We start from the raw sequence: 27,274 nt of genomic DNA, 5'->3' as shown, positions 1-27,274 counted from the left end.
GGTTTGCTATCCCGGAGCTGGCATTGGTGATATTATAAACAACATGAATGATATTATGGCTGGTAATGGGAACAATCCCATTATTTGCATTAGCGTGGGAGGAAATGATGTTGGTCGAGTCAGGAGTGAGGAACTGATTCAGAGGTATAAAACAGCCATAGAGTTAGTTAGGAGCAAGGGAGGAATCCCGATCATATGTGGCATTCTTCCAAGAAAGGGAGTGGGAAATGAATGGATATCGAGGGCACTTGGTGTCAATTGCCGGCTGGAAAGATATTGCAAATCAAATGCAATATCTTTCATAGACAACTGGGAACACTTCTATGGAAGAAATGAAATGTATGCTCGTGATGGGGTGCATCTATCGAGAGCTGGGGTTGTTGCTGTTGCGAACTCGCTAGAAGAAGTGGTTAGAGGTGTTTGTTTGGGTTTAAACTGTTAGTAGACAGAGGTATGGGAATTGATTTGGAGGAAGGAGGTAATAAAAGTATGTGTTTGTGGGAGAAAGGAATTGGCAAAACGATCAGGGAAAGAGAAGGTCCGCAAAATAACAATTCACTTAGGGTATATTACACTAACAGTAGAAGTCTAAGAAATAAAATTAACGAATTAAATGCTCTTGTCTGCACAGAAAAAATAGATATTATTGCACTTACCGAAACGTGGATGAATGTAGAAAATAGAGAACTATTAGCTGAATATCAAATATATGGATTTAAACTATTTCACACAGATAGATATATTAGACGAGGAGGTGGAGTAGCCATATATGTTAGGGACAATTTGAAATGTAGTCTCAAAGAGGGAATCAAAACAGAGCCACACACAGAAACTATTTGGATTGAATTAAACGAAAAAGCTAATAATATTATAATAGGAGTAATATATAGGCCACCAAATTTAGACAGAATGGAAGCAAAGCATCTATGGGATGAAATATCTAGAGCATCTAGATCTAACAGTATTTATGTCATGGGTGACTTTAATTTTAGCGGAATAAACTGGTTGAACAAAACAGGGAATAGTGAAGCAGAAGATTTTCTAGAATTAATTGACGATTGCTTTCTTACGCAACACATTAAGGAACCAACACGGGAAAATAATATTTTAGATTTAGTGTTAACTAACAGGGAAACGCAAATTAATGACATCGAAATAGGGAGTGAGCTAGGGAGCAGTGATCACAAAGAAATCAGATTTAGCATAGAATGGAATAGACCAGTAGGAGAAAATTCTGTTAAAGTGCCAGATTTTCGAAAAGCTGATTTTAAAAGCCTAAGAAATTTTTTGGGTCAAATTGATTGGAAAGGCTTGGGTATGGGGTGTGGGCCGGTCTTGGAGCGAGACATGAACCCAGCGATAGGTGACTTAAATGGGGATTTCGATGTGGATTCAATATATAACTTATTTAAGAATATTCTAAACAAAGCACAGGAACGTAGTATACCATACAAATTGAATAGATCGTATACTAATGACCCAAAGTGGATAACAAAGAATTTGAAGAACCTTATAGGTAAAAAGAGAGCTTGGTACAAAAGGATTAAAAATGGGGAGGTCACTTTAGAACAGGAATTCGTACAACTGGTTAGAAATGTTAAAAAAGAGATAAGGAAAGCAAAAAGAAACTATGAAGTTCGCATAGCAGGGCAAGCAAAGACAAATCCTAAAGGGTTTTTTCAGTTATATCGTACTAAGACTAGGGAAAGGATAGGTCCATTAAAAACTGAGACAGGTCAAATAACAGATAGTGATGAAGAGATGAGTAGTATTTTTAATAAATATTTTGTATCTGTATTTACTAAAGAGGAACTTAACAATATGCCTTCAGCCGAACAAGTCTATGTGGGTGGGGACGAGGACAGGTTGACGAGTTTAGCAGTTACCAGGGAGGATGTTCTTAAACAAATAGTAAAACTCAAACCAAACAAATCCCCAGGGCCGGATGAAGTGTTTGCTAGGGTGCTTAAAGAATGCAAAGAGGAGCTTTGTGACCCACTGTCAACCATATTTAATAAATCAATAGAGTCAGGCAGAGTGCCAGAGTTTTGGAAAGTTGCTAATGTGATACCAGTTTTTAAGAAAGGAGATAGATCACTTGCGTCTAACTATCGACCAATTAGCCTAACGTCTATTGTGGGAAAGTTACTCGAATCTATAATAGCAAATAAAATTCGTCTTCATCTTGAAAAACATAAATTAATAATTGAGTCGCAACATGGTTTTATAAATGGCCGTTCATGTTTAACAAATTTGTTATCTTTTTATTCTAGCATTGTTGAGGCAGTTGATAGTGGTAAGGATTGCGATGTTGTATACCTTGACTTTAGCAAAGCTTTTGATACAGTGCCACATGATAGACTGATTAAAAAAATAGAGTCTCATGGTATTGGGGGTGCTATATTAAGCTGGATTAGGGCATGGCTATACCAAAGGAAACAGAGAGTTAGTATAAATGGAATCAAGTCAGAGTGGGAAAATGTTGTAAGTGGAGTGCCTCAAGGCTCTGTCCTGGGACCTCTGTTGTTTATAATATATATAAATGATTTAGATTCAGGTTTGAGTAGCAACATTTGCAAATTTGCCGATGATACGAAAATCGGTAGGGAAATTAATTCGGAGAAGGACTCACTATCACTTCAAGTTGATCTAGATAGGGTTTTGAAATGGTCAAAGGATTGGCAGATGCAGTTTAATGCTGATAAATGTAAAGTTCTGAGGTTAGGTAATGATGATAGAGTTACAAGATACGAGCTAGATGGTGTTGTGATTGCGAAGTCGGATTGCGAAAGGGATCTGGGAGTTATGATTAGTAAGAATTTAAAACAAAAGGATCAATGCATAAATGTTCGTAATAAGGCAAATCGGACACTTGGATTTATTAATCGCAGCGTTAGTAACAAGACACCTGGTGTGGTTCTCAAGCTATATCTTGCTCTAGTTAGGCCCCATTTAGATTATGCAGTTCAGTTTTGGTCGCCATATTATAGAATGGATATAAATTCACTTGAACGTGTCCAGCGTAGGATGACTAAGTTAATTCCCCAAATTAGAAATCTTTCATATGAAGAAAGATTAACAAAGCTTAAGTTGCATTCACTGGAAAGGCGAAGAGTTAGGGGTGACATGATAGAGGTTTACAAGTGGATGAATGGACATAACCGGGGGGATATTAATAGGGTATTAAAAGTATCAACACAGGACAGAACACGAAACAATGGATATAAATTGGATAAGTTTAGATTTAGGAAAGACTTGGGTAAATACTGGTTCAGTAACAGGGTTGTTGATTTGTGGAACCAATTGCCGCGTAACATTGTGGAGGTGGGGTCCCTCGATTGTTTCAAGCACGGGTTGGACAAGTATATGAGTGGGATTGGGTGGTTATAGAATAGGAGCTGCCTCGTATGGGCCAATAGGCCTTCTGCAGTTACCTTTGTTCTTATGTTCTTATGTTATTAGCAACTTTCCATAACTCTGGCACTCGGCCTGACTCTATTGATTTATTAAATATGGTAGACAGTGGGTCACAAAGCTCCTCTTTGCATTCTTTAAGTACTCTGGCAAACACTTCATCCGGCCCTGGGGATTTGTTTGGTTTGAGTTTTACTATTTGTTTAATTACATCCTCCCTGGTAACTGCTAAACTAGTCAACCTGTCCTCGTCCCCACCCACATAGACTTGTTCGGCTTAAGGCATATTGTTAAGTTCCTCTTTAGTAAATACAGATAAAAATTGTTTATTAAAAATACTACTCATCTCTTCATCTCTATCTGTTATTTGACCTGTCTCAGTTTTTAATGGACCTATCCTTTCCCTAATCTTTGTCCGGTATAACTGGAAAAACCCATTAAGATTTGTCTTTGCTTGCTCTGCTATGCGAACTTCATAGTTTCTTTTTTGCTTTTTTTATCTCTTTTTTAGTATTTCTAACCAGTTGTATGAATTCCTGTTGTAAACTGATTTCCCCATTCTTAATCCTTTTGTACCACGCTCTCTTTTTACCTATAAGGTTCTTCATATCCTTTGTTATCCACTTTGGATCATTAAGAACATAAGAACAAAGGTAACTGCAGAAGGCCTATTGGCCCATACGAGGCAGCTCCTATTCTATAACCACCCAATCCCACTCATATACTTGTCCAACCCGTGCTTGAAACAATCGAGGGACCCCACCTCCACAATGTTACGCGGCAATTGGTTCCACAAATCAACAACCCTGTTACTGAACCAGTATTTACCCAAGTCTTTCCTAAATCTAAACTTATCCAATTTATACCCATTGTTTCGTGTTCTGTCCTGTGTTGATACTTTTAATACCCTATTAATATCCCCCCGGTTATGTCCATTCATCCACTTGTAAACCTCTATCATGTCACCCCTAACTCTTCGCCTTTCCAGTGAATGCAACTTAAGCTTTGTTAATCTTTCTTCATATGAAAGATTTCTAATTTGGGGAATTAACTTAGTCATCCTACGCTGGACACGTTCAAGTGAATTTATATCCATTCTATAATATGGCGACCAAAACTGAACTGCATAATCTAAATGGGGCCTAACTAGAGCAAGATATAGCTTGAGAACCACACCAGGTGTCTTGTTACTAACGCTGCGATTAATAAATCCAAGTGTCCGATTTGCCTTATTACGAACATTTATGCATTGATCCTTTTGTTTTAAATTCTTACTAATCATAACTCCCAGATCCCTTTCGCAATCCGACTTCGCAATCACAACACCATCTAGCTCGTATCTTGTAACTCTATCATCATTACCTAACCTCAGAACTTTACATTTATCAGCATTAAACTGCATCTGCCAATCCTTTGACCATTTCAAAACCCTATCTAGATCAACTTGAAGTGATAGTGAGTCCTCCTCCGAATTAATTTCCCTACCGATTTTCGTATCATCGGCAAATTTGCAAATGTTGCTACTCAAACCTGAATCTAAATCATTTATATATATTATAAACAACAGAGGTCTCAGGACAGAGCCTTGAGGCACTCCACTTACAACATTTTCCCACTCTGACTTGATTCCATTTATACTAACTCTCTGTTTCCTTTGGTATAGCCATGCCCTAATCCAGCTTAATATAGCACCCCCAATACCATGAGACTCTATCTTTTTAATCAGTCTTTCATGTGGCACTGTATCAAAAGCTTTGCTAAAGTCAAGGTATACAACATCGCAATCCTTACCACTATCAACTGCCTCAACAATGCTAGAATAAAAAGATAACAAATTTGTTAAACATGAACGGCCATTTATAAAACCATGTTGCGACTCAATTATTAATTTATGTTTTTCAAGATGAAGACGAATTTTATTTGCTATTATAGATTCGAGTAACTTTCCCACAATAGACGTTAGGCTAATTGGTCGATAGTTAGACGCAAGTGATCTATCTCCTTTCTTAAAAACTGGTATCACATTAGCAACTTTCCAAAACTCTGGCACTCTGCCTGACTCTATTGATTTATTAAATATGGTTGACAGTGGGTCACAAAGCTCCTCTTTGCATTCTTTAAGCACCCTGGCAAACACTTCATCCGGCCCTGGGGATTTGTTTGGTTTGAGTTTTACTATTTGTTTAAGAACATCCTCCCTGGTAACTGCTAAACTCGTCAACCTGTCCTCGTCCCCACCCACATAGACTTGTTCGGCTGAAGGCATATTGTTAAGTTCCTCTTTAGTAAATACAGATACAAAATATTTATTAAAAATACTACTCATCTCTTCATCACTATCTGTTATTTGACCTGTCTCAGTTTTTAATGGACCTATCCTTTCCCTAGTCTTAGTACGATATAACTGAAAAAACCCTTTAGGATTTGTCTTTGCTTGCCCTGTGTATTCGATCAGGTATTCGATTAGTATTCGATCTATTCAATTTATATGGTATACTACATTCCTGGGCTTTGCTTAGAATATTTTTAAATAGGTTATATTTTGAATCCACATCCAGGTGGATGTGGACACATCGAAAACCCCTTTTACGTCACCTATCGTTGGGTTTACGTCTAGCTCCAAGACCGGCCCACACCCCATACCCAAGACTTTCTAATCTATTTGACCCAAAAAAATTCTTAGGCTATTGAAATCAGCTTTTCGAAAATCTGGCACTTTAACAGAATTTTTCTCCTACAGATCTATTCCATTCTATGCTAAATCTGATTTCTTTGTGATCACTGTTCCCTAGTTCACTCCCTATTTCGATGTCATTAATTTGTGTTTCCCCGTTAGTTAAAACTAAATCTAAAATATTATTTTCCCGCATTGGTTCCTTAATGTGTTGAGTAAGAAAGCAATCGTCAATTAATTCTATAAAATCTTCTGCTTCATTATTCCCTGTTCTGTTAAACCAGTTTATTCCACTAAAAATAAAGTCACCCATGATACAAATACTGCCAGACCTAGATGCTCTAAATATTTCATCCCATAGATGCTTTGCTTCCATCCTGTCTAAGTTTGGTGGCCTGTATATAACTCCTATTATAATATATTTGCTTTTTCGATTAATTCTATCCAAATAGTTTCTGTATGTGGCTCAGTTTTAATTCCCTCTTTGAGACTACATTTCAAATTTTCCCTAACATATATGGCAACTCCCCCTCTTCGTCTAATATATCTATATGTGTGAAAGTTTAAATTCATTTATTTGATATTCAGCTAATAGTTCTCTATTTTCTACATTCATCCACGTTTCAGTAAGTGCAATAATATCAATTTTTTGTGCAGACAAGACCATTTAAATCATTTATTTTGTTTCTTAGACTTTTACTGTTAGTGTATTATATCCTAAGTGTATTGTTATTTTGAGGTCCTTCTCTTTCCCTGATCCTTTTACCAATTTGTTTCTCCTACAAACACATGCTTTTATTACTTCCTTTCTCCTTATCAATCCCCATACCACTATCTTCTAACAGTTTAAACCCAAACCCAAACAAACGCCTCCAACCACTGGTTCCAACGAGTTCGCAACAGCAACAACCCCAGCCCTTGATAGATGCACCCCATCCCCAGCATACATTTCATTTCTTCCATAAAATTGTTCCCAGTTATCTATTAAGATATTGCATTTGATTTGCAATATCTTTCCAGCCGGCAATTGACACCAAGTGCCCTCGACAACCATTCATTTCCAACTCCCTTTCTTGGAAGAATGCCACATATGATCGGGATTCATCCCTTGCTCCTAACTAATTCTGTGGCTGTCTTAAACCTCTGTATTAGTTCTTCACTCCTAACTCGTCCAACATCATTTCCACCAGCACTGATACAAATGTTGGGTTTGTTTCCATTTCCAGCCATAATATCAATCATGTTGCCAACAATATCACCAATTCCAGCTCCCAGATAGCAAACCCTTAAACCTGGTTCCGCCTATCTCTGGCACAAAATGTTCTGTCTAAATACCTCACCTGGGAATCTCCCACAACCAAAATTCGCTTAGTTCCTTCCTTTATCTTTTGAGCACTTTGAGGGACCTGCGCTTCGTTGCTCTTCATTGCTTTGCCTTTCGTACGAACTGCAGGCTCACCACAGCACTCGTCGTCCTACACGGCAAATGCGTTAGAAGTCCTTAAGATATCAGTAGGCAACTTTGCCACAGTCTTCTTAAGGCCCCTGTCCTTTACAACTTTACAAGACGAGGTCTTTTTAATACCAGTCGTCTCCTTTGTTTCTTCCTGATGTTGTTTCAACTGTCGTACCTCCTCCCGTAGGGAATCCAACTCTGTCCTCACAGCTCCAACTAGACTCATCAGTTCCCTCACTACACTTTCCATATTGCTATGATAATATTACTACAATTGGAGCTCCAGCTAATACACCCTCTCACTGTGACTGCCTGCACCTGGAAGTTTTGTCAAGTTTAGTTTTTTTGACCAAGCACTTTGTTGGAGCTTAGTTCTGGGCTATGTGGCAGGTAGTCTGTAGGCATACAGAGACCTACGTGACCTCAGTAGTGTAGGCATAGATGTGAGATTTAGTATGTTTGATATAGAATGTATAAATATATAATTTCATTGATTATAAATATGAGAATGGTGGAATTTTCCACACACCTCATTTTTCGCTTTATGGTTCATCATGGTTAATCTCACCGTTCACCCCCATGGTTCATCTTATGAACCCTTTATGGTTCTCTTTAGGGTTTTCTTTATGGTCCTTCTTATTGTTCTCCTTACCTTGTAGCTACCTTATGATGGTTTTGGGGTGTCCCACCGGCCCTGTCCTCACGCAGGCCTCCACGTTGCTGGACTGCTCAACCAGGTTATTGGTTGACTCTTCGTAGCATGACGTTTGAGTCACAGCCTGGTTGATCAAGTATTCCTTGGAGGTATTTATCAAGTTCTCTCTTGAACACCACTCTCTTGAACTCCACCTCCCCGGTGGAGGCGGAGACATATGGGTAAAAATTTTATTTCACCCTGATGCCCCTGTTACCTAGCAGTAAATAGGTACCTGGGAGTTAGACAGCTGCTACGGGCTGCTTTCTGGGGGTGGAGGCCTGGTCGAGGACCGGGCCGCGGGGACACTAAAGCCCCGAAATCATCTCAAGATAACCAAGATAACACTGTGAGGGGTTATGTAATGCCCCCTTATGTGTAGTGGAAGCGTGTTGAACAGTCTCGGGGGTCTAATGTTGACAGAGTTCTCTCTCAGAGTACCTGTTGCACCTTTTCAACGGGGGTATTATGCACATCCTGCCATGCCTCATGGTCTCATGTGGTGTTATTTCTGGGTGCAGGTTTGGGACCAGCTCCTGTAATATTTTCCACGAGTAAATTATTATGTATCTCTCCCGCCTGCGCTCAAGAGAATACATATTTTGGCATTTTAGTCTGTCCCAATAGTTTAGATGTTTTACTGAGAGGATTCTAGCTCTGCACGCTCTCCAGGTCAGCAACTTCTCCAGCTTGTCTGGCAGGGGCCTGACTGTTGAGTGAACAGCGCTTGGGATTCGTAGTCCTAGAGTTCCGAGTTCGATCCCCGGTGGAGGCGGAAACAAATTGGCAGAGTTTCTTTCACCTTGAGGCCCCTGTTCCCTTAACAGTAAATAGGTACCTGGGAGTTAGACAGCTGCTATGGGCAGCTGTTACACATCCAGGGGGTTTGTAAAAAAAAAAAAAGAGGTCTGGTCGAGGACCGGGCCGCGGAGACGCTAAACCCCGAAATCATCTTAACATAACTTCTCAAGATAGCTTTGAAAGGGGCTGTCATTGTGCAACAGTATTTCACTTCAGAAATCACTAGCATCTTGAAATGTATCATCATTGTTATAGCATTTCTGGTGTGAAAGCTTCTTGTTATACAACCTGTCATTTTTCTTGCAGATGTGATGGCTACTTTATTGTGTTCTTTAGAAGTAAGGTCTTCCGACATGAGTACGCCCAAATCCTTTACATTGCCTTTTCTTTCTATGTTACGATTTGACTGCGTTTTGTACGCGGTTTCCGTTTTATATTTTCATTTTTTTCCGTAATGCAGGAACTGGAACTTATCTTCATTCAACACCATATTATTTTCTGTAGCCCATAGAAAGACCTGCTTTACATCTGATTGGAGGTTTGCCGTGTCATTTACGTTGTGTACTCTCATAAAAATCCTAGTGTCATCTGCAAAGGATGATACAGTACTATAGATTGTGTCTTTGTCTATGTCTGACATAAGGATGAGAAAAAGTACAGGAGCAAACACAGTACCCTGGGGGACTGAGCTTTTCACGGTTGATGGTCCGGGTTTTATTTTGTTGACTATTACACATTGAGTTCTGTTAGACAGGAAGTTGTAGATCCATCTGCCTATTTTTCCGGTAATTCCTTTGGAACGCATTTTGTGTGTAATAACACCATGGTCACATTTGTCGAAGACTTTTACTAAATCTGCGTAAATTACATCCGCGTTTTGCTTGTCTTCTATGGCATCTAAGGCCATGTCATAGTGGTTCAGCAACTGCGATAGGCAAGAGCTCCCTGTTCTGAAACCATTTTGTCCAGGTTTATAGAGATGTTGTGATTCCATGTATTTTGTGATCGTACTTCTAGCATTTGACCGAGTTGGTGGTGGAGTCTGGACATTTTTAGCCATTCTTCTCCTCCTCTTGCTAAAAAATCATCCTGGTAAATAGCGTTGTGGCTGCTTTCATCGAGGCGATCTGTCGGTTTTATTCGCCTGGTACCTCTTATATGAAAAGTAGGACATTCTGTGTTGCAACAATCTTTCTTATTTAAAGAGTTCTTGCAAAGTTGTGGGTAGAAACAAATCTTCGCTTTTGGTACTGATACTTGTACTAAGAAGGTTTCTGCTCTTTCAGGGATGGTCGTATTTACATATTCCATTTGTTTTTCCCGATACCCCATTTATAATATCAACAGTTTTTTTTGTTAGTTTCTCTTTACCTGACCCTTGCTCCAAAATCGTGCCGGACCCTGGCACCAATGTCGACTCCGGCTCTAGGGCTGTGCGGTGCCCGACCCTGGTGCCCAGACCACGCTTGGCTCTGGCTCCATGACCGCGCTGGGCTTTGGCTTAGAGCCTGATTCTACCTGGGTGTCCTGGACAATTTGTTTGAAAATTGTGATTTCTGTGCAGGCATTTAGAAGTGATTCTCAGTGCTCCACACGAGTTTTATCTAGAATTGCGTTCATCTTCAAGAAGGTAATATTATCCTTTTTGCAGAACCAGTACTCCGAGACCAATTTTTTTGGCATTATTTGTTATCTTGGCACATTTACTGTGTGTGGCTGCTGAACAGAGTTGGCACTGAAAGCTCTGCTGGTAATCCACTTTCATGTTACATTCTGTGTATATTTTTACCAAAAACATTTTTACTGAATATTTTTAGCCTCTGTTTACCCCCAACAGTAAAATGGGTACCTGGTTGTTAACGATTTTTCGGGGGATCGTATTCCAGGGAACATAGGATTAAGGACTTGCCCGAAACGCTACGCGTACTAGTGGCTGTACAAGAATATAACAACTCTTTTATATATAAAAAATAAAAATAAAAAGTTTATTACGGAGGTCGTCTCGTGTGTCCCTTTCCCTCTCACACACATATAGTGGACCCTCCTTATGGTTCATCTATGTTCCCCTTATGGTTCACCCCTCCTCGACTCAAGTCCATTCCATCCAGCGGTCGACCCCTAGACGTATTCATAAATTTTTACAAGCAGTTCATTCAAAACAGGAATTTTCTCATATATAAATTAATATTATAATATATTAGCACATTTTGCATATATAGGCAAAGGTTAGATTAGGTGATTAGGTTCTGTTGGCGATAATTTGTATTCGTAGTACGTGGATGAATCATTTAGAGCGTTGTGGTTCGAACAAAATTCGTCAGTGAAGCACTTGTTCTGGAATTGTTCGAACGAAATCAGTTGTAAGTCGTGTGTAAATAATTTTTCATTCATAAACAGAGGGTTTGGCGGGTGCATGGAATCACATTTGGGTCTTTGTTTGGAGGACGGGCTGCACTGTTCACCGTATGTTTCACCTCAATGTTCATCATGTTGGTCACCTGGCTGTTTACCTCGTGGTTCACCTCATTGTTCATCTCATTGCTCACCTCACTGTTCACCTATATTGTTCATCAATATGGTTTACCTCATTGCTCACTTCATGGTTTACCTCACTGTTCACCTTACTATTCACCTAATGGTTCACTTAATGGATCACTTCATAGTTCACCTTTTGTTTCGGTGAAACAAAAGGTGAAACATGGTCCATGACACTGTTTACCTTAGGATTCACTTCATGGTTCACCTCACTGTTCATCGTATTGTTCACTTCATATATCATCGTATTTTTCACTTTATGGCAATTTTTGTATTTGTATATTTACAAGCAAGCATGCAATTAAATACAATAAAACAAAGACAAAAATGCAAAATAACTAAACATAGCAAACCACAAATACACCGGCCTGGAGGGCCGACAGTAATAAACAAAAAACAAACACATCGCTTGACACACAGTATACAACAATAAAAAAATACAACATAAAAGCACAAAACAAAAGTCCAAAACAAAACACTCAAACCCCAAGCCAATAAGGTAATAACAGGAACAGGACAATGCAAAACAAGGTATCGGCCTCGTTAATGACAAACGGAGAGGCAATAGCACAGAAGGACAAGAAAAAAACATGAAATAAATGACATGCAACGAAAAACAAAAAATGAAACACATAAACATGAATAAAAACAACATCAATACAAAACAAATTGAACAAAAACAGGCAAGGACAAGCACGCAGCCATAGGGGCACTTAACACCTCACAAACAAGCGCACTTATGGTACATCAAGACACGTACTTCTCCGGAAATATTTCTCGCGGGAACCTCACTTTGAACGCCTCCCAGATCAACCACCCCACAGCGTCTTCCTTATCCACCAGGGAATGCATAACATCCGCAACCTCGGAAACAAATACCCTCAAACTGGGGACCCAAATGGTATCACACCCGTGGGAAACGGTCGCCACGTGCCCCCACACTAAGGGAAGCCTCGCAGCACTAAAGGCCGCCACATTCTCAGACAACGAAAACTGTGAAATCCGACGCCATTGCCCCCAGGGGCATCACAGACGCCGGCAACACATCCTCCGGGACCCCAACATAGACCCGCACGGGAGACGGAGTGGCAGAGGGCATCACCACAATGGCACCCGTGGCAGCGTCCACACAACTAGACACCGAAAAGGTCCCCTTCCAGCGAGCATCCTTTTTCAACTTCACCACCAGGCCACGGCCCGCACCAGCATCCTCACCATCCACAGCAGATGAAGCCACCACCCCCCACTGCGGAGAGCCCCCTGGTGGAGAAAAAACAGAAGGCATATTAGAAACACAGGCATCAGCATCAGCAGGCATATGGACCTCCGACATCACCAACTGTGTAGACCGTGACATATCCGGAACCACACTGGCGACACCCGTAGGCTCAGTCATTGAAGTCTCCCACATCCTCCCAGGCAGAAGAAGAACGTCGTGAACGTTTAGGCTCAGGCTGGACATCGTCAGAGCCAGAGAGGCAGACCCAGAAACACGGGCAACACCAGCCGGACAAACCGACGCTCGACGCAGAATGGCAGCAGCCTCTACCACAGGGGGAACTGGGCCACACACAGCAGTAGGCGCAGTATGCACCACAGCCACCCCAGCACCCAGCACAGCCACCCCAGCACCCAGCACAGCCACCCCAGCACCCAGCACAGCCGGGACACGAGGCGAGGGCAGAGGGCCAGGCTCAGCAGCAGGAGACGAGGAAGAGAACGACGTCGACGCCTCACAGAGACCCCCCCCGGAAGGAGCACGGGAGCATCCGGGACAGCATCAGGAGCAGGAAGAACAGCCGACGGCACTGCAACATCTGGAGGAGGGGTCGCAACATTCGGACGGTCGTCGGGTGACGCAGGAGGAGCGGCATCAGTGAACAGGAAATCCACATCCCTACATACGGAATCCTCCCCCACAGGGAGTGGCAGGAAATCCTTCTCCCGGGTGAGGTTCACGGGCGCGACGGCAGGCGCAGAGCACCCAGATGCTTGATGGCCCAAAAGGCCACAACGATAACACGTCCTAGGCTGGCAGGCATAAAACTCCCGAATGTGGTATCCCAGGAGCTTCATGGATGATGGAACGTCCAATGGTAGTCGCATTCCTAGGCTGCGAATGTTCAACCGCACACCCATGAGCGGACTCGAGGAGATCATGTGCAACCACACACTAACAACGGTGCCAACTGGCCGAAGTAACGTCGCAGCAGTCCCTCCGGAAACTCTAAGGGCGCCCCATGAACAATGACATAAGTGAGGGCACCACTACGATTGGAGAGGGTCACAGTGCCTGCACCGTCCGGCAGGGGTAAGGTCCGCCCCTCGTAGCGACAGAGAAACTCCCTATATGCCACATCCTCTGTGAACTTGACAATAGCCCGATGACAGTCACCAACTCGATGCCATACACGTTCACCACAGGGATACGAAGCATGTCACATAACACAAGTGCCACCTCTGGATAACCAGTCCGGCCAGAAAATTCGAGGACCATGGACTGAGCCCTCACTACAGGGGTATGAGGTACCCCCCATCCTGCAGGCCACGCCAGCACTGACCAAGCGGGCAGAGACATGCACACCCCCTGCCTTCACAGCGAGAGGTACATCCTATAATGACGTCCTCCTCTCAGCTCAGTCGAGAGTCTAAAGCATACTGGTTTATTTAATTTAGTCATTAATTGATCAACAATATATTTATTAATTCTAGTTGATACCTTTGCAAAAATGAAAGCCTATACTAATGGTGTTGGAGGTTGGGGCAGCTATGCTCGACCTTATGGCACCTGGGAGACACTTATGGGGCGGGAGTTTACCCCTGTATGCTACATATAAATTACTCTTAACATTATTCTGTGGATATTTACCGCAAACTTCATGTTTCATCTTATGGTTCACTTTAGGTTCACATCACTGTTCATCTTATCGTTACATTTTTGGTTTACTGTATGGTTCACCTCATGGTTCCTTCTCACAGTTCAATTTATAGTTCACGTAATGGTTCTGTGCCTGGTTCCCCTCACTATTTTTTTTAAGTTCAGGTAATGGTTTATTTCATTGTTTACCTCACAATTTACTTTATAAGTTCACCTCACAATTTACTTTATAAGTTCACCTCATTGTTCACTTGTTAATTTTATGGTTCACCTCATGGTTCACTTGTTCACTTTATAAGTTCACCTCATTGTTCACTTGTTAATTTTATGGTTCACCTCATGGTTCACTTGTTCACTTTATGGTTCATCTAATGGTTCATCTTATGGTTCACCTCACAATTAACCCTATAAATTCGCCACACTTTTTACTTCATAAGTGCACCTAATTGTTCATTTTATGGTTCACTGCATGGTTCACCTCATCGTTCACCCCCTAAGTTCACTTTATGGTTCACCTCATGGTTCACCTTATGCTTTACCTCATGTTCCTCATGTTACTTCACCTCATTCTTCATGGTTCAGCTTACAGTTCACTTTATGGTTCACCTCATGGTTTACCTGTGGTTTACCTGCAGCTTCATCTTATTGTTCACCTTATGGTTCACCTTATGGTTCACCTTATGGTTCACCTCATGGGTACCTCATATTTCACCTTACAGTTCACCTTATGTTACATCACATTGTTCACCTAAAGGTTCACATTATTTTTTCACATCATAGTTCACCTTATGGTTCACCTCACTGTTCACTTTATAATTCTTCTCACTGTTCACCTTGTTTCAACTCATTGTTCAGCGTATGGTTTACCTTGTTTCCTATTATCAACCCGTCCTCGACTCAAGTCCATTACATTCAGCGGTCAACCCCACAGACGCATTCATAAATTTTAACATGCTGTTCATTCAAAACGGGAATTTTCTCAAGTATAAATTAATATTATAATATATTAGCATATTGTGTATAAATAGGTATAGGTTAGGTTAGGTCAGGTATTTAGGTTCTGTTGGCGATTATTTGTATTTGTAGTACGTGGGTGAAGCATTTACAGCGTTGTGATTCGAACAAAATTCGTCAGTGAAGCACTTGTTCCGGATATGTTCGAACGTCAGCAGTTGTGAGTCGTGTGTAAACCGTTTTTCATTCATAAACAGGGGGTTTGGCGGGTGCATGGAATCACTTTTGGATCTTTGTTTGGAGGACGGGCTGCTTATCGTTTACCTAATGCTTCACTGTTCTCCTCATGCTTCACTGTTCTCATGCTTCACTGTTCTCCTCATGCTTCACCTTATGGTGCAGCATATGGTTCACCTTATATTCATTTTTGCGGGCTTCATTTTGACTCCGTCCAGGTTAAACAAATCCTAGAATTAAAAGAAACTAAACTTCTGAACTTAGCATATACAAAATAACTAAAATAAAGTGTATTAGTCCTTAGCTGGTAATTGCTGTTGTAATGATATGTTTCTGTGGCCCTGGGATGACTGTTGGTATGGCTCTGTGCTACTGTGTGGACTGTAGCGCTGGGGATTAGGTTTCTTTACTACCCCACGTTTCTGAGAGAGAGAGAGAGAGAGAGAGAGAGAGAGAGAGAGAGAGAGAGAGAGAGAGAGAGAGAGAGAGAGAGAGAGAGAGAGAGAGAGAGAGACCGACCGACCGACCCAACAGGAATGGTGCAGCTGCTGTCATTTACCTGTTGAATAAATAAATCTCAGAACCTAATGTTAAATTCAAACTTAATTATGAAGCAGCGTGCACTGGTATCGGTTATGTACTTGTAATGCATTTGGCCTAACAAGTAATGATGCTGCTGTCTAACCAATAATATCTCTATTTAAACAATGACAATATTTGTTACTTTATTCTTTATTGACGTGAATTTATTTATTACAAATTGTCTTTATCTTTAAACAATTACAATATATACCTTTTAAATATTATTATCCTAACTAATAATATTTAATTAAGTGGTAAGTATTTCTCGCTAATGGAGGTGGGCTCGTAAGCCCATGATTTCAGGAGTCTGCAAAGGAATGGTGGGTTATGGCAAGAACATACTGCAAGAAAATATGGATCCACATTCCTACTACAACCTCACCAACACTCTCCTTCCTGTATATTTTGTCGTAATGCTCAGTCTTGTATTTTTGTTAAGACTTGTTAGCCCTGTCAGTGGGGTGCAGCACTGAAAGGTTGTATAGTGATATATGAAGCAGTATATGTTTTGTTGTCATGGCGACTGTAAGTTTGGTCGGCTGAGGCCTCAGGTGTGGCTCACTCAACTTCACTCATCCTTTTATCACATAACACACACTTATAGTGTGCTAGTGGCCTTACAAGAATGTAAAACTTCAAGACGCTGTACTCTAATAAACCCAATGTACCTTCTTGCATATAAATAAATAAATAAATAAATAAATAAATAAATAAATAATAAACAGTGTTTAGATCAACAGCAGGTATATGACACACATATTGTTTGTTATTTTAACACAATAACCATCCACAGAGTTGATAAACTGCTTGATGTGATATCATACACTCTGTGGTGTGTATAGTCTGTTATGGTGTGTATAGTCTGTTATGGTGTGTATAGTCTGTTATGGTGTGTATAGTCTGTTATGGTGTGTATAGTCTGTTGTTGTGTGTATAGTCTGCTATGGTGTGTATAGTCTGTTATGGTGTGTATAGTCTGTTGTGGTGTGTATAGTCTGTTGTGGTGTGTATAGTCTGTTATGGTGTGTATAGTCTGTTATGGTGTGTATAGTCTGTTGTGGTGTGTATAGTCAGTTGTGGTGTGTATAGTCTGTTGTGGTGTGTATAGTCTGTTATGGTGTGTATAGTCTGTTATGGTGTGTATAGTCTGTTGTGGTGTGTATAGTCTGTTGTGGTGTGTAGAGTCTGTTGTGGTGTACTTACTTAGTTGTACTCACCTATTTGTGCTTGCGGGGGACCAAAGAGCTCTGGCTCTTTGGTCCCGCCCTTCAACTGTCAATCAACAGGTGTACAGCTTCCTGAGCCTACTGGGCTCTATCATATCTACACTTGAAGCTGTGTATGGAGTCAGCCTCCACCACATCACTTCCTAATGCATTCCATTTGTCTACTACTCTGACACTGAAAAAAATCTTTCTAACGTCTCTATGGCTCATTTGGGCACTCAATTTCCACCTGTATCTCCTAGTGTGTGTGTCCCTTGCGTTAAAGCAGTCTCCGTGGTGTAGTGGTAAGACACTCGTCTGGCGTTCCGCGAGCGCTATGTCATGGGTTCGTATCCTGGCCGGGGAGGATTTACTGGGCGCAATTCCTTAACTGTAGCCTCTGTTTAACGCAACAGTAAAATGCGTACTTGGATGAAAAAACGATTCTTCGCGGCAGGGGATCGTATTCCAGGGACCATAGGATTAAGGACTTGCCCGAAACGCTACGCGTACTAGTGGCTAGTACAAGAATGTAACAACTCTTGTATATATCTCAAAAAAAAAAATAGTCTGTCTTTATCTACCCTATCAATTCCTCTGAGAATCTTGTATGTGGTGATCATGTCCCCTCTAACTCTTCTGTCTCCCAGTGATCTGAGGTTTAATTCCCTTAGTCTCTCCTCATAGCTCATACCCCTCAGTTCGAGTACTAGTCTGGTACTAAATCTTTGAACCTTTTCCAGTTTAGTCTTATGCTTGACTAGATATGGACTTCATTCTGGAGCCGCATACTCCAGGATTGGTCTGTTATATGTGATATACAAAGTTCTGAAAGATGCCTTACGCAAGTTTTTAAATGCCTCACAAGAACACAAGTTCTTGTGTTAGCCAACCTGGCATATGCCGCTGATGTTATCCTCATGATATGGGCTTCAAGGGACAGGTCTAGCGTGATATCAACCCCCCCTAGGTCTTTCTCTCTCTCTCTGACTCTTGAAGTATTTCATCTCCCAAATGATACCTTGTGTCTGGTCTCCTGCTCCCTACACCTATCTTCATTACATTACATTTGCTTGGGATAAACTCTAACAACCATTTGTTCGACCATTCCTGCAGCTTGTCCAGGTCTTCTTGAAGCCTTAAGCTGTCCTCCTCTGTCTTAATCCTTCTCATAATTTTGGCGTCGTCAGCAAACATCGAGAGGAATGAGTCACCCTCTGGGAGAATGAATCACCCTCTGGGAGACCATTTACGTATCTCAGAAACAGGATAGGTCCGAGTACAGAGCCCTGTGGGAGTCCACTGGTAACTTCACGTCAATCTGAAGTCTCACCCCTCACTGTATCTTTCTGCTTCCTATTGCTTAGGTACTCCATTATACACTGAAGCATCCTACCAGTTACTCCTGCCTGTTTCTCCAGCTTACGCATCAGCCTTTTATGGGGAACTGTGTCCAAAGGCTTTCCGACAGTCCAAAAAAATGCAGTCCGTCCATCCTTCTCTTTCTTGCTTAATCTTTGTCACCTGATCGTAGAATTCTATTAAGCCTGTAAGGCAAGATTTATCCTCCCTGAACCTATCATGAATGGTTGTCATGAATTCCCTTCCCTCCAGATGTGTTACTAGGTTTTTTTCTCACAATCTTCTCCGTCACCTTGCATGATATACAAGTTAAGGACACTGGCCAGTAGTTCAGTGTCTCTTGTCTGTCACCCTTTTTGTATATTAGGATTACATTAGCCGTCATCCATATTTCTGGTAGGTCTCCCGATTGCAGTGACCTACTATACATAGTGACCTATTATGGAGAGTGGCAAGTAAAGTGCTCCTGCACACTCTTTCAATACCCATGGTGATATTCCGTCCGGGCCAACAGCCTTTCTCACGTCCAGATCCAAAAGATGCCTGTTGACCTCATCTCATGTAATTTCGAACCCTGTCAAGGCCGCCTGGTTTACTGCCACCACTCCTAGTGCAGTAACCTCACCTTGTTCTATTGTGAAGACCTCTTGAAACCTCTTGTTGAGTTCTTCACACAACTCTTTGTCATTCTCTGAGTACCTGTCCTCACCCGTTCTAAGTTTCATCACCTGTTCCTTCACTGTTGTTTTCCTCATGATGTGACTGTGGAGTAGCTTTCGTTCGGTCTTGGCTGTATTAGCTATATCATTTTCATACTTTTTCTCAGCTTCTCTTCTCACAGTAACATACTCGTTCCTGGTTCTCTGGTATCTCTCTGTTTTATAGTGTTTTGTTATTTCGGAAGTTCCTCCACGCCCTTTTGTTCAGTTCTTTTGCTTTCATACATGCCTTATTAAACCACGGACTCTTCTTCTGCTTCTCGTTTTTTTTCCTTTCGGGCCAGGATAAACCTGTTTACTGCCTCCCGACACTTTTGGGTGACATAGTCCATCATGTCTTGTACGGACCTAGTTCTGAGTTCTGTGTCCCATGGTATATCCCTTAGAAAATTTCCACATAGTAGTCCTGTGGAAACACTGCATTTGTTATGGTTTTCGTTAGCTTTGTTTCTGTGAGTGCTATTATGTCTGCGTTCTCTTCTAGTGCCCATTCTCCAAGTTCACTTGTTTTATTTGTAATCCCATCTATGTTAGTGTACATTTCCTTGAAGCTCACTTTCTTCTGTTCAACCTCTTGTCCCGTTCTTGGTGAGCGTTCTGCTGATAGAGGAAGCTGTTCAATAGGTGTGAAGATCTGTGAGGTAGTTAACAGGGTCTCAGAGGGTTGGTGGGGGATCAAGGGAAGTGGAGACAGATAGAGTATGGGGTAAGGAGGTAGGGGGGACATACAGGATATGGGGTGAGGGGGGAGGAGGTGTAGGGAGGGTATGGGATGAAGGGGGAGGGGAGACAGGGGGAAAGGGGGAGGGGTGACAGAGTCTTAATGGGGTGGGGGGGAGGAAGGGAGGGAGGGGAGCATTTGAGTGGGGTCAGGTAGGGTGAAGGGGTAGGGAGGGTTACTATGCAGAGGAGGGTGGTGGTGTTGCCCTCCTCTCTGGTGTTGCTGGGATGCTGGTTGTGGGTTCCCTCCTTGTCTCTGGTAATGTTGTGTTGGGGCTGTGATTTCCTGATTTACTTCTCTCTCCCTGCACTTCTTCTTTGCCTCTGTCGCCATGGCTCACTCATCCTTCGTCCTGTCCCTCTGGAGGAATACTTTTTTGTATTCCTCCACATACTGCAGATGACTCTTCCTTTTTTCAAATATCCTCCTTCGTGGCCTTGTTTGCAAACACTATCTTTACCAGGCGGTCTCTGTCCTTGTTGTACCAGCCCAACCTGAAAATCTTCTCAATGTTTTGTTCAGCCCCTTCCATCTTTAACCCCTTTAGTATTCCATTTACTGCCTCTCTGTCCTTGCTATTCCATTCTTGCCTATTGGAGCCTTCCTGTTCACTGATGCCTACAGCTACCACTGATCTTTTTCTTTCCAGCAGCTGGCTGGTGTACCTTGCTGCTTCCTGTGAGGTAGCTGCTTACATGGCTACCTCCCTCACTGGGGCCATTGTTTCTGTGCTCTTTCTCAGTATTTCCACAAATGTTTCAGATACAGAGGCATTTCCTTCCAGTGCTCCATTTCCATCTTCCCTCTGGATGATTATCAGCCAGATATGAGGCCAAATAATGAGGCTCAGCCTCATTATTTTTCTCTGTGGGGGCTATGATCTCCTCCTTTGCTGCGTTCAGCTCACTTAGCAGGTTGTTAATTGTATTCTTCATTTCATGCATCCCCCTTCCTGAATTCCTCCCAAACTTGGGTTAACATTTCCTTCATTTGGTCACTTTGACTTTTCCCTGTGTCCCTGGTGCGTCCTCCTGCCATCTTTGGAGAGAGAGAGAGAGAGAGAGAGAGAGAGAGAGAGAGAGAGAGAGAGAGAGAGAGAGAGAGAGAGAGAGAGAGAGAGAGAGAGAGAGAAAAGGTTGGGTGGAGGAGGAGGAGGAGGGTGTGTATAGTCTGTTGTGGTGTGTATAGTCTGTTGTGGTGTGTATAGTCTGTTGTGGTGTGTATAGTCTGTTGTGGTGTGTATATTCTGTTGTGGTGTGTATAGTCTGTTGTGGTGTGTATAGTCTGAGGTACACATCTGAGGTACATAGGAACATCTGAGGTACATCTGAGGTATAATCTGAGGTACATACACTATAAGTACACATCACACTCACTTTAGGGATTTAGTTACAGTTCACTTTAAACAGTGTCTTAATGTTTCTATAGTTTTATTAAATCTAACATAGGTCCACATATATATGTAAAATGGTTGAGTTTTGCACAGCTTGAACGCCCGCGATGTGTCTGGGTGGTGTTTGTATGTTGTGACCGCCTGGTAGCAGCGTGCGCCACCAGATGCATCTACCAAAGCGGGTATAACTACCCACTTGGGGTTTAAACATCGATTATTTATTTATGATGGTGCTACATAGCCTCCCTTTCTTGGTGCCTTCTCTTGATAACTACTTCCTTCCTCCCATTTATGGTTCTTCTCATGGTTCACTTAATGGTTCACCACCACCCAACCACTTGGGGTGGGCGGTAGAGCGACGGTCTCGCTTCATGCTGGTCGGCGTTCAATACCGGATCGTTCAAGTGGTTGGGCACCATTCCTTCTCCCCGTCCCATCCCAGATCCTTATCCTGAACTCTTCCAAGTGCTACATAATCGTAAGGGCTTGGCGCATTCTCCTGATAATTCCCTTCCTTTCATGGTTCACTTTATGGTTAATTTCATGGTTCCCATCGTGGTTCACCTTATGGCTAGCCTCAGAGTTTACCTTATGACTAGCAACAGGGTTTACTTTATAGTTCACCCTATGGTTCACCTCATGGTTCACCTTATGGTTTACCTCACTTTTCCCCTCATGGTTTACCTCATGGCTCATCTCGTGGTTCACCTTACTGTTCGCCTCACAGTTTACCTCATGGTTCACCTCACTGTTCACCTTATGGTTCAGTTCATGATTGACCTCATAGTTCACCTCACTGTTCACCTAATATCTGTCATAGTCTGGGTAAATCACCTGTTTCACTCATCGAGGTCATCTTAGGACACCGACTGACCGTTCTCAGGAGTTAACCAACAACATCTGCATAAATCCTGGGGCGTCTATTTACTGTTTGGTGAAGAGAGGCATCAGATGAAAGGATGCGTGCCCAATGTTTCCTGACCGAAGATCAAGTCTGGGAGCTTTCCATCCCCAAGAACAATAAGAACGAATGCATACCCACAAATACACATTCCCATAAATACACAAAACAAGATTAAGTCGAGGATGTAGACCACTGCGATACAGGACCCAGTGTGCTGTTGTCTTTCATCCCATCTATTAGATATATTGTAATACAAAAATAGGATACAAAATCAGATTTTATCTGTGTCGACGAATGATACATAAAAATCTGGCCAAAATTTTGTAACTATGTAATTGCTTCGTGAGGCATCAACGTTAAGAATTTTGGTCAGAAAGTCAATACGAAATTTTGTATCACATTATAATTGAGCCATGTTCCGGAATTGTGGAGGATTGTGAATGTTGTCCCATTTTTCAGAAGTGAAATCAATTACTGCAATCTATCGTAAAAAAGTTTTGTTGCAAAACAAAAAGTTACATGAATTGATAATGAACATGGCTCTATAATGATTCCTGAGATGACTTTACTAAAGGACAATCGTGCTTGACTTGTTCTCATTTTTACCGAGCACGTATGAAGAAGCTGACAGTGGAAAAATTGCAACATTAATAACGTAAATTTTTTCCAAAGTTAAAAAACAAACAAAGTAAGTAAACAAAAATCTTTCAAAAAGGATTTTGAAACTTCTGACGAGAGAATGCAGTCACGTGATAATTGAGGGGATCTCTGAGAGTGTATCAGTGCGTGGAGATCACTCTTGAGAGCCTCCGGGCTCTCTCCTGGAACATTTGTTCTCCTTATTCATTAATGATTCATATACAGGAGTTGACACCAACATGAATACATTTATCGTTGACACCTAAACAGGAAAGTAATACACTCAGACGAAGATGTAGAAACATTAAAAAAATTCAACAAACTTTAAAAATTATCTGAAATGTGGACGTTGAAGCTCAGTGATCATAATTGTTGCGCTATGAATCTATAAAATGAAAATAAAAGTTCAACATATCAGGTAAACAATAGTGAAAATTTGGAAAATTATAGAGAATCAACTCGGAACACTAAAATAATAATTGAACAAGGACGACAAAGCATAAATGTTAAAATTTATGCCAATCTGTAATTGGAGTCATTTTAAGAGTCCTTATTAGTAAACAAGTTCCATCAACTTTGATCTTACTGATAAAAGACTCCAGTAAGATTATGCAGTACAGTTTTCGGCACGGTTCTATAGAATGGATGTAATATATCTTGGGAACGAATAAGGAGGATAATTATGAATCACGGGCATTAGAGATCTTTCTTAAGAGCGACCAAGAAAGCTCACTTTACCTAGAGAGGCGCAGAATGAGGGACATGATGGAGACAAACAGTGACGATATACAAAGGATTTTTAAAACAAAAATGTCAAGCAAAGGCTGAAAAGTACAGGAGTGTGTGTGGTTGGTTGGACTGGGGTCCAGGGGTGTATGAGGTTGGTTGGACTGGGGTCCAGGAGTGTGTGTGGTTGGTTGGACTGGGGTCCAGGGGTGTATGAGGTTGGTTGGACTGGGGTCCAGGAGAGTGTGTGGTTGGTTAGACTGGGGTCCAGGAGTGTATGAGGTTGGTTGGACTGGGGTGCAGGAGTGTGTGTGGTTGGTTAGACTGGGGTCCAGGGGTGTATGAGGTTGGTTGGACTGGGGTCCAGGAGTGTGTGTGGTTGGTTGGACTGGGGTCCAGGGGTGTGTGTGGTTGGTTAGACTTTGGTCCAGGGGTGTATGAGGTTGGTTGGACTGGGGTCAAGGAGTGTGTGTGGTTGGTTGGACTGGGGTCCAGGAGTGTATGAGGTTGGTTGGACTGGGGTCCAGGAGTATGTGTGGTTGGTTGGACTGGGGTCCAGGAGTGTGTGTAGTTGGTTAGACTGGGGTCCAGGAGTGTGTGTGTAGTTGGTTAGACTGGGGTCCAGGAGTGTATGAGGTTGGTTGGACTGGGGTCCAGGAGTGTGTGTGGTTGGTTGGACTGGGGTCCAGGAGTGTATGAGGTTGGTTGGACTGGGGTCCAGGAGTGTGTGTGGTTGGTTGGACTGGGGTCCAGGAGTGTATGAGGTTGGTTGGACTCGGGTCCAGGAGTGTGTGTGGTTGGTTGGACTGGGGTCCAGGAGTGTGTGTGGTTGGTTGGACTGGGGCCCAGGAGTATGTGTGGTTGGTTGGACTGGGGTCCAGGAGTGTGTGTAGTTGGTTAGACTGGGGTCCAGGAGTGTGTGTGGTTCGTTGGACTGGGGTCCAGGAGTGTATGAGGCTGGTTGGACTGGGGTCCAGGAGTGTATGAGGTTGGTTGGACTGGGGTCCAGGAGTGTGTGTGGTTGGTTGGACTGGGGTCCAGGAGTGTGTGTGGTTGGTTGGGTGGACTGGGGTCCAGGAGTGTGTGTGGTTGGTTGGACTGGGGTCCAGGAGTGTGTGTGGTTGGTTGGACTGGGGTCCAGGAGTGTGTGTGGTTGGTTGGACTGGGGTCCAGGAGTGTATGAGGTTGGTTAATTGGACTGGGGTCCAGGAGTGTGTGTGGTTGGTTGGACTGGGGTCCAGGAGTGTATGAGGTTGGTTGGACTGGGGTCCAGGAGTGTGTGTGGTTGGTTGGACTGGGGTCCAGGAGTGTGTGAGGTTGGTTGGACTGGGGTCTAGGAGTGAGTGTGGTTGGTTGGACTGGGGTCCAGGAGTGTATGAGGTTGGTTGGACTGGGGTCCAGGAGTGAGTGTGGTTGGTAGGACTGGGTCCAGGAGTGAGTGTGGTTGGTTGGACTGGGGTCCAGGAGTGAGTGTGGTTGGTTGGACTGGGGTCCAGGAGTGTGTGTGGTTGGTTGGACTGGGGTCCAGGAGTGAGTGTGGTTGGTTGGACTGGGGTCCAGGAGTGTGTGTGGTTGGTTGGACTGGGGTCCAGGAGTGTATGAGGTTGGTTGGACTGGGGTCCAGGAGTGTGTGTGGTTGGTTGGACTGGGGTCCAGGAGTGTATGAGGTTGGTTGGACTGGGGTCCAGGAGTGTGTGTGGTTGGTTGGACTGGGGTCCAGGAGTGTGTGAGGTTGGTTGGACTGGGGTCCAGGAGTGAGTGTGGTTGGTTGGACTGGGGTCCAGGAGTGAGTGTGGTTGGTTGGACTGGGGTCCAGGAGTGTGTGTGGTTGGTTGGACTGGGGTCCAGGAGTGAGTGTGGTTGGTTGGACTGGGGTCCAGGAGTGAGTGTGGTTGGTTGGACTGGGGTCCAGGAGTGTGTGTGGTTGGTTGGACTGGGGTCCAGGAGTGAGTGTGGTTTGTTGGACTGGGGTCCAGGAGTGAGTGTGGATGATCATACACCAACAGTCTCTCCTGGACCAAAGCATATTCAAATTCATGTATTTTTATATTCTCGTGACCCAGTGGATGTATGCATCATTATCTGGCTAGTAACTGAATGGGTGATCACTGGCTTCCTCTCTCCAACTTAGAGCATTCATTTCAATGTTCTGTATTGCCTCTCTGGCAAGTTGATTATTATTTCCATCCTTTCTATTAATTAGGGCGCATCATATTGTGAAATACTTCCATAACAACGTCGTGTAATCATTCTACTTTAAACTTTAGTGAGCGGTAATTGCTTTACTGCTTGCTGCAGGGTACCAACGGGAGCTGCTCTACCGCAGACACGACGGCTCCTTCAGCGCCTTCGGCAAATCTGACGACTCTGGCTCCACCTGGCTGACGGCCTTCGTCCTCAAGTCTTTCGGCAAGGCCCAACAGTTTATTCCGGTGAGTAAATATACGTGGTGATGGGTGTTAAGATTATCCACCGGGTTTAGATGCTGCCGCATTTCAAAGTAAGAATATTATCAGAAGAAAGTCCTGAATAAAAGTATGCAGCATATCACGGAAAATGGTGACATATTGGCACGGCCACATATGTCAGACAAGTGAAGCAACTCTCGACCGTAAGATATTTCTGAGAGTTTTGGGAGAGTGCCGGATTACAGTTAAAAGATAAAAGATAACCTTTTTATTCTGTATCAAGATTATCTACTGGAAACCGCAACACACTCGTACAGCATATGTTCAACGCTGTGTGTCTTATGCTCATTACCTTGCACCTGCTCGAGCTCTGTCTTTCCTGCTAATGCGGCTACATGTCTGCTGAAGTATTTTTCCCTCCTCATAAATCTGCAGTGGTTTAACCAATATCAATGAATGGTGATCACACTTGTCCCTTATCCCTGTTGCCCTTACATCTTCTTAAAGAAAGCTTCTTAAGAGAGCAGAATGTTGCAATCACCAGTACAGATTCACCAAGACTTGATTTACCCGTGATTTTTTGTCTCGCTCGTTTGGTCAACCTATGTTAGCGATTCAGGTAAGTTTATTGCCTTAACTAATCTTAAATTGACTTCCCATGGGACAACACTAGTCGCCATATTCTCATTCCATAATTATCTTTCTCGGTGAACAAATGTTTAGCTTACTCTTTGATAAATTGTTCTCAACAGCTGTAGATGTGTTAATGCTGCATTACAAGTCGTGTACTGGAAACAAGGTGGTAGAAACAGAGAGTATGTAAGGTAAGAAAGTAAGGGAAGGGGAACTATCAGGAGGAAAACGCCATGCCGTTACTTCAATATAGCACTGGGAAGGAGTCAGGAAAAGGATTTGGGGAGGAATGGGGGGAATGATAGATGAGATGATAGATAAGAATTAAGAGAATAAGAT

General features: G+C 42.7%; 1 protein-coding gene across 1 annotated transcript in view; it reads left to right on the top strand.

Annotated features, from left to right (window-relative positions):
* Positions 1–27,274, top strand: part of LOC123774736 (murinoglobulin-2) — a 308,702-nt gene that overhangs the window by 232,753 nt on the left and 48,675 nt on the right. Inside the window, 1 exon segment of the mRNA XM_045769279.2 lies at positions 26,193–26,326. Coding sequence (XP_045625235.2) covers positions 26,193–26,326 — 134 coding nt within the window.

Source organism: Procambarus clarkii, chromosome 68 (assembly GCF_040958095.1).
Source record: "Procambarus clarkii isolate CNS0578487 chromosome 68, FALCON_Pclarkii_2.0, whole genome shotgun sequence".
In the NCBI taxonomy this organism is placed as follows: Eukaryota; Metazoa; Arthropoda; class Malacostraca; order Decapoda; family Cambaridae; genus Procambarus; species Procambarus clarkii.
This window is presented reverse-complemented; position numbering and strand designations above follow the sequence as displayed.